Raw genomic sequence first — 14,121 nt, forward strand, 5'->3', positions numbered from 1 at the left:
AATCTAGCTAGCTGTCCGGACTTTACGAGAATTGTGAATGAGTTGGAGGTATTTCACAATTACTCGCGTTGTACATCAATGGCATACACCCTCCTTGCTTATTACAATGAAACAACAAAAATAACTATTTACATGACTCTTATTTACATTGACTACTCTCTTTTATTTTTGGAACAAGAGAGGATGGAATTGATAAATACTTGATTTTTTTGGTTTTTTTTTTTTTTTTTTTTTTTTTTTTTTTTTTTTTTTTTTTTTTTTTTTTTTTTTTTTTTTTTTTTTTTTTTTTTTTTTTTTTTTTTTTTTTTTTTTTTTTTTTTTTTTTTTTTTTTTTTTTTTTTGAACAAGGAAACACTTTTGATACATAACAAGAAGAAACAAAAAATTACATGACACTTTGCAAGAGGTAGCCCTTTTTGATGCACCCAGTTAAATTCGATGGTTGTCTTTCTTAATGTAACCTCCACCTTCTATCCCAACCAACCAAAGAACAAGCTAGTCAAGTTTCGTTCAGTATTCTAAAGTGATTGGCAATCGTAACTTCCTATCAAACACCTTGAAGATCGAGGCCATACATGTATTGGTAGATCGTGCGCGTGCAAATTTCTTATCACAATGTGAATTGTGCTAGAATCAGGGTGCCTAAATATCTAGACTAAGACTCCTAATAAAAATACATATTTGCACAAGAGTCAACATTTCAAGGTAAATGAGCTCCATTTTTTATGATTTTTCATTTTTTTTAATTTTTTTTGAATTTTGATTTTTCAATTTTTTTGGAATTTTTCAATTTTTTCAAAAAGAAGAAGGAGTTCGTTTTCAATTATAGTATATTATCATGGTATCTACTTTTCACCCCCAAACCTAAACTAAACATTGTCCTCAATGTTTCAAAATATGGAAAGAATTAAAATGCAACATATGGAAAGGGACATGCTGAGTAGAGTAAAAGGAGAGAGAATACCCGATTTCGGCGAAAGCAGAATTAAAACTCCGATATCCAAGGCAAAACTCCAACATATTTCAGAGTCACAATGGATGAGCACAAAATATATACAAAAGGAATTTTAACTAACACATTATCTACAAGAAAATTTGGTTTTTAATGGGATTGGACTTTTTGGAAAAATTTGGTTTTGTTGGGAAAAAGAAAAATTTTGGTTTTTAGGGAAAAATTTGGAAAATTTTTTTGGTTTCTTAGGGAAAGAGTGGACCAGTTTAGTCCACATAGACTGGGTCCTCCAGGTCGGTTGTTTCAATGTCGGGTGGAAATGGCTCAAGGAATGGCTTTAATCTCTGCCCGTTGACTTTGAAAACGTTCTTGTTGGAGACATCCTCCAGCTCTACAGCTCCATGAGGAAAAACTGTGCGTACTAGGTACGGACCCTTCCATCTGGAACGCAGTTTTCCTGGAAAAAGATGTAATCGGGAGTCATACAGCAAGACTTTCTGACCAGGAGTGAAGGATTTGCGTAGAATACGCTTGTCATGAAACATCTTCATCTTCTGCTTGTACAGCTTGGCACTGTCATAAGCCTCATTTCTCAATTCTTCCAACTCGTTGAGTTGAAGTTTCCGTTGAATTCCAGCTTCGTCCAGAGAAAAGTTCAGCTCTTTGATTGCCCAGTAGGCACGATGTTCTAATTCCACATGTAGATGGCACGGCTTTCCATACACTAGACGATAGGGGGACATGCCAATTGGTGTCTTATAAGCTGTTCTATAGGCCCACAAAGCATCATTCAATCTCAATGACCAATCTTTCCCGGACGGGTTGACCGTCTTCTCCAGAATGTGCTTAATTTCCCTATTAGACACTTCCACTTGTCCACTAGTCTGAGGGTGGTACGGAGTAGCAACCTTGTGAGTTATGCCATACTTGCGTACTAAAGACTCAAAGTACTTGTTACGAAAATGTGAACCGCCGTCACTGATGATAGCTCTAGGGGTACCAAAACGTGAAAATATGTTCTCCTTTAGAAATGAAAGTACCACCTTGTGGTCATTTGTTCTGGTTGCTATGGCTTCTACCCACTTAGAAACGTAATCAACTGCGACTAGGATGTACAACTTGCTGTCAGACATGGGAAATGGACCCATGAAGTCTATCCCCCAAACATCAAAAATCTCCACAATCAAAATGGGGTTATAACCGGAAAAGCCATCTAGAAAACAGTAGTGACTGTGTCCAGACACACGTTCTAGCATTTGGTCAATGAAAGGGAGCGGGAAGTGATCCTTCCTTGTTACTGTGTTCAACTTCCTGTAGTCGATGCATACTCGCCATCCTGTGATTGTACGAGTAGGGACTAATTCATTCTTGTCGTTTTGAACAACAGTAATGCCTGACTTCTTAGGCACAACTTGAATGGGACTAACCCATTTGCTATCGGGAATTGGGTATATGATACCCGCATCAAGTAGTTTCAGGATCTCTCCTTTGACTACATCTCTCATGTTAGGATTAAGTCTCCTTTGCATTTCCCTCGATGGTTTGGCATTCTCTTCAAGGTTAATGTGGTGCATGCAAATGGTGGGACTAATTCCTTTGAGATCTGAGATGGTCCATCCTAAGGCCTCTTTGTGTTCCTTAAGTACTTCTAAAAGCTTACTTTCCTGTTCCGTGTCTAAACATGATGAAATAATGACAGGTAAAGTATCAGAAGAACCTAGGAATGCGTACTTCAACGTACTAGGCAATGGTTTCAATTCAAGCTTGGGTGGCTCAACAATGGATGGAATAAGCTTGGAATCAGAGAATAAGGGTTGTTCCACTTCATATTTCCTTTCAGTGATGTCCATTTGAGGTACAGATTCGAGCAGAGATAGGACGTCACTACAGTATGCATCATCATAGAAATCAGGGTTAAAGTTCTCCATACATGCTTGAAAGGGGTCAACGGATAGAATGTTAGTCAACGAATCTTGCATTAATCCTTCAATCATATTAACTTCGTGTACATCATCATCATCAAGATTCACAGGTTGTTGACTAACATTAAACACATTCAGCTCGACAGTCATGTTCCCAAAAGACAGCTTCAACACTCCATTACGACAATTGATGATCGCATTAGATGTCGCCAAGAAAGGACGTCCTAAAATGACAGGAATGTGACTATCCGGGTTTTGTACAGGTTGAGTGTCTAAGACAATGAAGTCTACGGGAAAATAGAATTTGTCAACCTTGATCAAAACATCTTCCACCACTCCACGAGGAATCTTGACAGATCGGTCTGCCAGCTGTAGAGTGATAGATGTTGGTTTCAACTCCCCAAGACCTAACTGCTCATAAACAGAATATGGCAGTAGGTTAACACTTGCACCTAGGTCTAATAACGCTTTATTGACCGTGTGTTCTCCTATAGTGCAAGAAATTGTTGGACATCCTGGATCCCTAAACTTGGGTGGAGTTTTGTTCTGAATGATGGAACTCACTTGCTCAGCCAAGAAAGCACGTTTTTGCACATTGAGCTTGCGCTTTTGAGTGCACAAGTCTTTGAGGAATTTGGCGTAAGCAGGGATTTGCTTGATTGCTTCAAGAAAAGGAATGTTGATGTTGACTCTCTTGAACAGATCTAACATCTCATTGTAATGGTTGCTTATCTGTTGGCGAACTAACCTCTGAGGATATGGAGCAACAGGAAGATGAGTTGGCAAAGGGACATTCACAGCAGTAGAATTGTCAGATTTTCCAACTTGCTCAGATTCTTTGGTTTTCTGGGGTTGTGGAGACAACGTGGAATTTGCATCAGACTCATTAGGTTCGCCCACGTTGTTCTCGATGACTTTACCACTTCGGAGGATGGTAATGGCATGGATTTGATCAGGTGAGGTTTCAGTGCAGGATGTTGTGCCTGTTTGAAATATCCTCTTTGGATTTTGTTGGGGTTGACTCGGAAGTTTACCCTTTTCTCTCTCACATATTTGATCCATCTTTTGATCTAGATTTTTCTGACTTTGCATCAAACTCTGGAACATTTCCTCTAGGGTGGACAATCTCTTGTCGGTATTTTGTTGAGGATAAGATTGTTGTTGAGAGTTTGATTGTTGCTGAGGATTTCTCGGGTGTTGATAACCTTGATTGTTCTGATATCCCTGATTGTTTTGATAGCTATGATTGGGTTGATAGCTCTGATTGGGTTGATAGCTCTGATTGGGTTGAGATGGTCCTCCTTGAGTGGGTCCTTTTGACCATGAAAAGTTAGGGTGGTTTCTCCATCCTGGATTGTAGGTCTGTGAATAAGGGTTATGCTCTGGTTTCTGAAACATGGCATGTGCCTGTTCAAGCCTAGATTCCTGGATTGCAAGCAAATCTGGACAATTTTGGAATTGATGGTTGGGGTCGTTACAAGCAGCACAAACAGATGAAGCGACATGTTCTCGGAGAGTAGTGGTGGAAGGTTTTGAATTTTTATGTAGTTCTAACTCTTCTAATCTCCTAACTATTGATGCCATGTTTGCTCTACCCTCAAAATCCGCTTCAATCCTAAAAGCCTTTGCTTCGGATGTAGTCTTTCTGGTTTCACGGATGGATTCCCACTGTTGCGTCTTTTCAGCTACTTCAATCAAGAAGTCCCAAGACGCGTCAGCAGTTTTATCTACGAATAGACCATTACACATCGACTCAACCGTTGTTCGGGTGGACACATCTAGACCTTCATACAAAATTTGCACAAGTCTCCATTTTTCAAAACCATGATGGGGACATTGGAGCAATAATTCATTGAATCTCTCCTGGTATCTAGCTAAGGTCTCACCTTCTAATTGCACAAAGCTATTCAGACTTTGACGAATTGTCGCAGTCTTGTGGTTCGGGAAAAACTTTTTGAAAAACTCCTTTATGAGGTCATCCCATGTCATGATGGATTGAGGCTGTAAAGCATAGAGCCAGGCCTTTGCCTTATCTTTCAGGGAGAAAGGAAAAAGCCTTAACTTCAGGGTTTCGTCGGACATTTGAGTGAAACGCAGAGTTCCACAAATTTCCTCGAATTCTCTCACGTGGTGGTAAGGGTTTTCATTCTCAACACCTCTAAAAATAGGAAGCATCTGTATTGTGCTAGATTTCAGCTCATAATGGCCATTAGCCTCGGGCAGCAAAATACAGGACGGTTGACTGGCTCTAGTTGGGTACATATAATCCTTGAGAGTACGTGGTTCTCCCATTGTTTCTGGTTGATCTGGACTGTCTCCCTCAGAACTTAGAATTTCGATAGGTTCGTCTGGGTTAATTCTAACAAGTCTGTTTGTCTGGTCTCTGTAGGTCACAATCATGTCCTAGTAGGTACCTTAACTAACATGTTGGTCAGACAGAGCAATCGGAAACAATTTGGCCCAAGGATTATGAAGATTTGGTTTTTGAATGGGTTTTGGTTTAAAGAAGGGGTTTTGTTTTTGGTTTAAAAATTTTGGGTTTTTGAAAATTTTTGAACTAAACCTAGCATAAATTATCACAACTCATAAAAGAAAATAAAAACAATAATAATAATTTAAACAAACCCATAAAAGAAGAAAGAAAAATAAAAGAAAAATAAAGAAAAACAAAAAAGAAAATAAAAAATTATTACAATCCCAAATAATAAAAAAAAAGAAAAAGAAAATAAAAATTATTACAAACCCAAATAAATTATTAAATAAATTATTACAAGCCCAAATTTGAATTTAAATGAGGCCCAAGTGGGTTAACTCATGGGTTAGGCTTACTTGTTTTTGGAGGGAAGCCCAAAAATAGGCTTTTAGTCCCCTTTTAGTTGCAAGGCCCAGTTGGGCTTTAGGATCGTCCTAGCAGCTCACGTCCAAGCCCAGCAGCAGCAAGTGTAGCAGAGCCCAGCAGCAGCAGCAACGGAGCCCAGCTGAAGTTGCAAGCCCAAGAACAGTTAAGGTTACTGAGCCCAGCTCAGTTGGTTCAAGCCCAGTTCAGAGGAAGTTGCACAGGCCCAGCAGCAGCAGTTGGCAGCAGTTGGCAGCAACTTGGCAACAGCAACAGCTTGGCAGCAACAGCACCAGCAGAGCAGCAGCAGCAGCAAGCTTGGCAGCAGCTCAGCAGTTGGCAGCAGCAGAGCAACACTTGCAGTTGCAGCAGCAGCTAGGCAGCTTCAGTTGGCAGCAAGCAACAGCAACAGCAGCAACTTGGCAGGGCCAACAACAGCAGCAGACTCTGAAAACTTCAAAAAATATGGCAGCCAGCTCCCCGGCAGCGGCGCCAAAAACTTGGTGTGAAGATTAAGATGCACACAAAACACTTGCAAGTATACAAGGTCAAGATTTGTAATAAAAGGGTGAGTAGGGGTTTGTCCACAGGGAGAGGAGCATATAAGAAGTTTTCCTAGGCTAATAAGAGTGGCAATGCACTATGGCAGTGAGCTAAAGGCAACCAAGGTTTCAGGCATACAAACAAGAACACAAGGTAAAGCAATAGAGAAACAGGCTAAGAACCACAGCAGGGAAAGATAAGCAAAGAACCAAAAATGCAGGGTAAAGCAATAAAGAAGCAGTTAAGAAAAGCAACAAACAACCAAGGCTTGGCAGCCAAGGGCAAGAGGCAGGATTGTGCACTGCCTTCAGTGCACAGTAGCTACAAGGTGCAAGAAAATAAAAAGCAAGAAAATATAACTGAAATTGCAAACACACAGGTCTTGAAAATAAAAGTGACTGAAATTAAGATTGACTGAAAGAGAAGTGGTGGTAAGCCAAGGCTTATGATCCACCTTGTGTCCTAATAAAGTGACATGGTCTAGGTTATGTTCAATCCTAAGCATACAACTAGAAATGAAAGAACACCAACTTGCTCACTAGTCTACCCCTAGCATTGGCTGTCTTTTGACAGTACAGCCAATCACAGGCTCTATGAGCATTGGCCTCTCTCAATTACACAATCAAAACACAGCAGGGAAGAACTATCCTAGCTCAATCACACTTGACAGTGCACAAGGCTTCACTGAGCCTTGGCCTGAAACTGATTAGCTCATGCTAACCATGTTTTGGCAACAAACATACATCATATGAGATAAGTTAAACATAAATTGCAGCATATCAAATAACTACAACACATAAGCAAATTGCAACTGTAAACATACAAGTACTGAAATTTTCAGTTCATAAAATTTTTTCTCCAATTCTCTACTGGCTAGTCCAGAGAGGTCAATCGTCTCTTTCTAATACTTCCCCCAACACCCATTTATACCCCATACACATAATTTTGGTTTTCCCCAATTTTTCCCAAAGTCAGTAAAATTAGGTTTTGGTGAAAAATTAATTTACCTACTGTTGATGAAATTCTCGCTCCATCTCGTCGACCCATCCTTCTATTTCTCTTCCTGAGTCATCTCCCGCTCCAATTGCTGCTCTAACATCAACTTATATCTTCAATTTCTCACCTAGGGTTTCAGTCGGCAGAGATGAGAAATTGAGGAGATTAGTTGATGTAAAACGTGATAGTGATGATGGGTATAGGTAGAGTGATTTGGGGAGAAAATAGTGGAGTGATTTGGGGTGAGGTGGTGGTGATGGAGACGGACATGGTGGTGGTACGGGGCATGGCGGTTCTGCAGAGGTGGTGATGGAGGAGATGGTTCGAAGGAGAAAGGGAAGGGTGCGTTTGTTTGAGGTGTAGGTGCTCGGTCGCTAGGGTGTGAGGCGAGTGTATCGAGTTTGATGATCTGCGACGCTGAGCCGTGGGATAGGGAGATGAAAGATCAATCGGACGGTGAGATGAAGTGAAGCTTGTAGCGACCGCTGGATTATATAATACAACAAAATCAACGACGCCAGATGGAGTTAGGTGTTGTAGTGTAAGGCGGAGATATCAAACGTTGATGAACAGCAAGGGAGCGACCGTTGGATTCAACAACCATCTAATCTGAAGGCTTGGAATTTCAGCGCTGTGGTGCTTGGCAGAGACTTCAGATTTTGATGCTCTATGAAGGAGCGACCATCGGATGCTTCTGGGAACTGATCTGACGGCTGAGAACGGAGGCGCTTTTGTGTGTAGAAAATGAGGTTGTGCGCACCATTCTTCGCGGCTTCCTTGCGTAATTTCTCCCGGCTTTTCACTACTTTTCTGCTCTTTTCGCTCCGCGACTCATCCGAACTTTATTTATTACCTAAAAATGCAAAATTAATTAATAAAAATATTTATTCTTGAAAACAATGAAAATACAGAATATGGGGTAAAATGTAGAATTAATGCATAAAAGATGAGTTAAATTGCCAACAAAAAGGGATAAATATATACATTATTTGGCACTCATCATTGTCCTGTAGTTAATCATCTATTTTTTTGCAGATGACTGCTTATTGTTTTCCCAAGATACTCATTATCATATAACTCATCTTCAGCGTCTATTTCATATTTTTTGGCAAGCTTCTGGCCAGGTTATTAACATGCAGAAATCGACTATTTTCTTTGGTAAGCACGCTTTAACTGCTCAAAAGTCTAATATTTCTGGCATGCTTAATATGAAAGTGATGGGCCTTGGAGAAAAACATCTAGGAATCCCTCTGTTAATGCATAGATCAAGACATAAGAACTGTCAAGGAATATTAGATAATATGAATAATAGATTACAAGGACGGAACAGTAAAATTGTTAACCAAGCAGGTCGAACAACTCAAATAAATGTTGTTTTAAATACTATGGGAATGTACCAGATGCAGGTATTAAAGTTGCCGGAAACTACTGTTCATAAAATGGATAAAATTCAGAGATGTTATTGGCGAAACAACTTCAACAACCACAAATCTCAACATTTGTTTTCTTGGGATATTGCTTATTTGCCTAAAAGACTTGGTGGTTTAGGCCTTAAAATACTCAGGAATTACAATTTAGCTTTTGTTGCGAAGCTCGCTTGGAAGCTAATTCACAATCAAGAGGAGCTGTGGGAATTTGTTTTTAAAGGTTTCCTTTTAATTATTTACAGTTCTTCCTTCTCCAACGAATACCATTTCTAGCTGGATTTAGCAAAGTATCTGTCTCGGTCTTAATATTATTTTGAAGTATGCTAAATGGCAAGTATGGGATGACACTCGTATCAACATTTGGAAATCTAATTGGATCCTTATGCAATCTTCTATTCAAAAATGGGATGAGCTGAATATTCATGATTATCAATGGGTTTCTGAGCTGATAGATTCTCGTACTTCGCAATGGGATATTCCACTTCTTCGAAGTCTGTTTCATCCAGATCAGGTGAATGTTATTCTTATTATTCCTGTTCAATTAGATCAGCAAGATACTTTAGTTTGGCCTTTTACTGCCACTGGGGTTTTTACCACTGCTTCAACTTACAAGTTGCTATGTGAAAAAGATATGCCACCTGATGCATCTATGGGAGTAACTCCTCAATTTTGGCCGAAATTTTGGAAGCTGAAAATATCTTATAAGTTTCAACTTTTTTTTAGGAAAGGTATTCATAATGCTCTCCCTGTCAAATCCAGGCTATTTAAACATTTGGATGCTTCTCATCAACAATGTGTTCTTTGCAATACTAGTCAGGTTGAAGACTTGGATCATATGTTGCTGCATTGTCTTTTTGCTCAAGCAATATGGAATTATTATTTTTCCTCAGATGTTTTCTTCTTCACTGCATCAATCTTCTTTTCTTGCTTGGATTCAGACTTGGCAGCTCAAGAATTCTCCTATTAGTATCCACCAGTCAGTTGATTCTATCCACCTTATTATTTGAATAATGCATTTCATTTGGAAGCATAGGTGTAGAATTGTGTTTGATGATCTTTCTCCCACTCCCAGCACAATCATTCATCATATAAAGTCTTACATTTCTCATCATCATTTAGGCATTTATAGTGTGAGTCATAATCACTCTTTAAGATCTAGTTCTAGGTTGGATCTTCACTGGAAACCTCCTCCTCTGAATTTTTTGAAGATAAATATTGATGGTTCTTATAACATAATTCCTTGTTAGCTGGTATTTGAATTATAATTCGAAATCATGCAAGAGCATATGTTCTGGGAAGGTCAACAGTAAGAAGAGCAATCAACATACATCAGGCAGAATCTTGGGCTTTATCGGAAGCTATGGAAATGGCAAAAGTTATTGGTTGATCCCATGTTATATATAAAACAGATAATCTTGCTGTAAGTTCTTATTTGCAGCAGCAATCTGTTCTTTCTCATTGGCAAAGTATGCCTTTACTTAGAAAGTGTGTAAATATTTGTAATAGTAACCTGCTTTGGTCTTGTGTGTTTGTATGCAGAAACTGTAATAAAGCTGCATATGCATTACCTAAGACAGCCCGTAAACATAATTTGTGTGGGGAGTGATAGTTTTATCCACATGTAACATTAACTTCTCACATAAATCATGATGTAAGATATTTGAATGTTTAATATACGTTTCTCCCTTTGTTAAAAAAAAAGCATTCAAAGAGCCTTCAAAACGTTTCCACTGCAGCCCCAATATCAGGTTCTTTCAAAATCATCAGATAAAAATGGCACAAGTGTGATAACCTAACAAAATGCACGAGTGTACACATCATTTACCGTAATAAGCGCATACGGTTGGTACCCTCTTTCTCCCAGAGGGGAAAAATCCCACAAGCTCTCTTCAGGCATGTCTGATACAGAAAAGTTACCTTTCAAAAAAAATGATACAGAAAAGTTGAAATTATGGGCTAGACCTGCTCCTGATGAGAAGCCCAACAGGTATCTAACACTAAAGAAAGACCAACCAGACACCTGACCTGACCAGATACTTTCATCTTTCTTCTAAAGAAATGGAAAGGAACCAAAATGTGCCTAAAGATGTGAGCAAATCTGTATAGAGTGAGTCTAAATGAAACCATCAGCAATAAAGATTTCCTCATACAAGTGCATTTTTGTGTTCAGTCACATGGCAACTTTACATGATATGTTAAGATTGAACTGGAAAAGTCAATACTACATAAGCTTCTGAGGGGATCAACAAATACAGCCAAGATGGAAACAACACCCCTCCAATGAACCCAAATAGAAAACAAAAAGAATTGGAAATCAAAATGAAATGCTAACTAGCCTTCATCTATATTGAAACTACTTATTCGAAGATCAAAATGTACGCTCAGCTCCTCATCCACCTCCTTGTGTCAGCTTCACAGGGTACTTGCTTCAAACTGTAGCTGGTGCACGAACTCCTCCTGATAAGTAATATCAAGCTTATTAGTAATCAGTTCATCATAAAGAAGGCACACAACCTAACACAGCAGAAGAACGAATGGCATAGTAAAAGGACAACAACAGCAATTACCAACAACATGGCAACAAACCCTATGGTAAGCTTGTCAATTATACATGGTTTTAAGTTTTTGAAATATGAAAAATTAACAAAAATGTTTTTCACCCATTGTAAAATTAGAATAAACAGATAGACGGACATTTTGCTTATGCAACAGCTTTTCTTCAACTACCCCAGAAAACTAAAAGCATGAATCTCACTTAAATCTTAAACCCAGCATAGGAAGAATGCTTAAACTAAGAATTTAGGACTCTCAGATGTCTACAAAATGAAAGCATTTAACATTATGGCCACAAAGTAGATTTATTGCTTGATATTGTATATGCTTTTTAAGCTTCATCAATTTTCTGGTTTTCTTTCTTCCTTCCAATGAGTCGGTGCCGTATTATCATATGAAACTAATCCATACAATTTTTAGCCGAGGTCTTCTATTGACCCCTACGTCATGAGTTGTTGTATTTTACTTTCTTCATAAAGCAGTAACCAGATATGAATCCAAAAATATTGATCATAATGTACACACAAAATTGGAGACCAACACGAAGAATGGACAGAATTGATTAATCTACAATGCACTATTTTATATTTTCCTAATCCAGTTTGTAGGGACAAGTTTCCTACCTAAACCAAGAAGAGGGACAACTACAGATTTACTCATAAACTTTTAAGTCAGCTATTCAAACATAACAATCTGTAAAACTTAAAAAAACAAAATAACAATTATCTGAGGTGTTCTATTGACCCCTACATCGTGAGTTGTTCTATTTTACTTTCTTAATAAAGCAGTGATCACTAATCAGAGATGAAACCAAAAATATTCATCATAATGTACACAACAAAAAAGTGGGCACCAATACAAAGAGTGGCAGAATTGGTTTATCTTCGATGCCATATTTTGTATTTTCCTAATTAAGATTGTAGGGACAAGTTTCCTCCATAAACCAAGAAGAGCGACAATTACAGATTTACTGAAATTGAACAATTATAAACTTAAAGTCAGCTATTCAAACATAACAATCTGTACAACTTAAAAAAAAAAAAAAAAGCAAGAAACATAACAATTATCCTCCAACAGAAACTTAGGAACCTATTAGAAAACTTAAGTAGAAAGAGTTCAAGTTCTCACCTTTTCGCTTCTTAGCAGCAGCAGAAGGATTACCATTAGCGGTTGACCCGGCATTTGTTTGTCCACACCCTAAAAGATCCTTGTATCCTGAACTGGTATTCTCAGGACACGGCATGTAACCAGCATCACAAGGCCCAAATACTTCATTGTGGAACCCACCAGCTTCATCAACACCCAAAGTATCCAATCCAGGATGCAAGCAGTAAACCTGATCATCACATTGAATATCACAGTGGTTCACAGCATAAGCTCCAACCATGTTAGAGGAGGGCATGTGCTGAGGAACCCCAACAATACCCTTTGTGGGTTTTTGATAAGGAAATGATCCAATTTCACCTTCAATCCTTCCTCTAATGTCTACAAGCAAACATTTCAACCTAGCTACTTCTTGCTCAAGAGCAGTTTGACCCTGCAACCTTCTTATCAATTGCTGATTTACACTTCTCAATCTGGCAACTTCATCCTCTAGCGAAGCTGCCCGAGCTTTCTTTTTCTCACGGTACTTACGAACAGCTTCCCTGTTACCTGGTGCGCGTTTCTTAGATTTCATGTCAACAGATTCATCTGTGCCTTCAGTAGTGGTCTTATCTTCAGGGGGGAGGATTTTAGTGTGGACATGAACACAAGTATGTGTGTGAGATAAATCTGGTCCTGGTGGGTTGCAAGTATGAGTATGAGTGCACGCATGCGCATTATCACTGAGGAGACCATTAAAGAAATCATCATCCATTGAATCACTCATATTTAAAACTTGGTTTGAGAATTCTAATTCTCCGTCATCCATGATTAAAAAACTAAGTATTCACCAATTACTTCGAACTTTCAACCATGAACTAGAACAAATGCTATCCCTTTCCGATGATTCCAATCAAAGGTTCTTCTTTTTCTAGTCTACCCAGAATTGAAAAACCCTAAGAAAAAGTTCAAAACAGCAGGATGGGAATTAAAGACTGAGTAAAAGCAAGAAAATATTCAAGTATAAAGTAACAAAAGTAAACACAGAATCTAAACCTAGAAAGCAAAAGCAGAGGACACAATCAAACCAGACACTATAAGCATAAATGACAAATCTTACCAGCCAATGATCAAAATCTCATCATAATCTTCAGAAAAGGGGGCAGAATTTCAAACCCTAGAAACCCCCAAAACTATCATCGCATTCACAAATTATTTACCTAACCCCAATTTCCAAATTTGGCAATCAATTATTTCCTAATTTGGCAATCAATTATTTCCTAATTTGGCCCTAAGTTTACTGAAGTGCCCTAATAATCGATACTCTAAAACCCTAAACCGGAAAATACTCAGAGAATAACCACAGAAACGGATCATAAAAAAGCAAACAAATTAGACCATTATATTCTATTTAGAGTAACAAATTACGGAATAAAACACTGGGAAATTGAAATTTGTATAAAAAACAGTATTACCTCCTGAAACCAAGACAGAGAAAGGATGTGGGAAAGAGAAGGAGAGAAGAGAGCTGGTTTATGTGGTTCCGTATGTTCCCAGTTTCTACAGAATTGACAAAAAGAGAGAGAGAGAAAGAAAAATAATAATGGAGCTTTTGTAGTTTTATACAGAGTGTCAATGATATATGAAGGTGTTTATAATTACAAGGACGAATTTGGTTAGGGGGGCTTCTGTGTGAGCGACAGGTGTTCGGTATAGCTCGATGAGTTTATCGCAATTGGTCTCTTAACCCCACTGGACAATTCGGATGGCAGCATTCACTGCATAGGTGTATGGAGACATTTTTTTTTT

General features: G+C 38.5%; 1 protein-coding gene across 2 annotated transcripts; it reads right to left on the reverse strand.

The window, feature by feature from the left end:
• Positions 1-10,779: 10,779 nt before the first annotated feature.
• LOC113283950 (basic leucine zipper 23-like) lies at positions 10,780-13,918 on the reverse strand. Of its 2 annotated transcripts, none has more exons than XM_026533328.1 (3): positions 13,788-13,918; positions 12,358-13,268; positions 10,780-11,133 (listed from the first exon to the last, which is right to left on the reverse strand). In XM_026533328.1, the coding sequence occupies exons 2-3, from the start codon at positions 13,139-13,141 to the stop codon at positions 11,105-11,107; spliced, it is 813 nt and encodes a 270-aa protein (XP_026389113.1). In that variant the 5' UTR covers positions 13,142-13,268; positions 13,788-13,918; the 3' UTR covers positions 10,780-11,104. The 2 variants fall into 2 exon arrangements, with proteins under 2 accessions (XP_026389113.1, XP_026389111.1); XM_026533326.1 differs by lacking the exon at positions 13,788-13,918 and adding an exon at positions 13,433-13,769 and having other exon boundaries at positions 10,797-11,133.
• Positions 13,919-14,121: the final 203 nt, after the last annotated feature.

This window comes from Papaver somniferum, chromosome 5 (genome assembly GCF_003573695.1).
Source record: "Papaver somniferum cultivar HN1 chromosome 5, ASM357369v1, whole genome shotgun sequence".
NCBI lineage: Eukaryota > Viridiplantae > Streptophyta > Magnoliopsida > Ranunculales > Papaveraceae > Papaver > Papaver somniferum.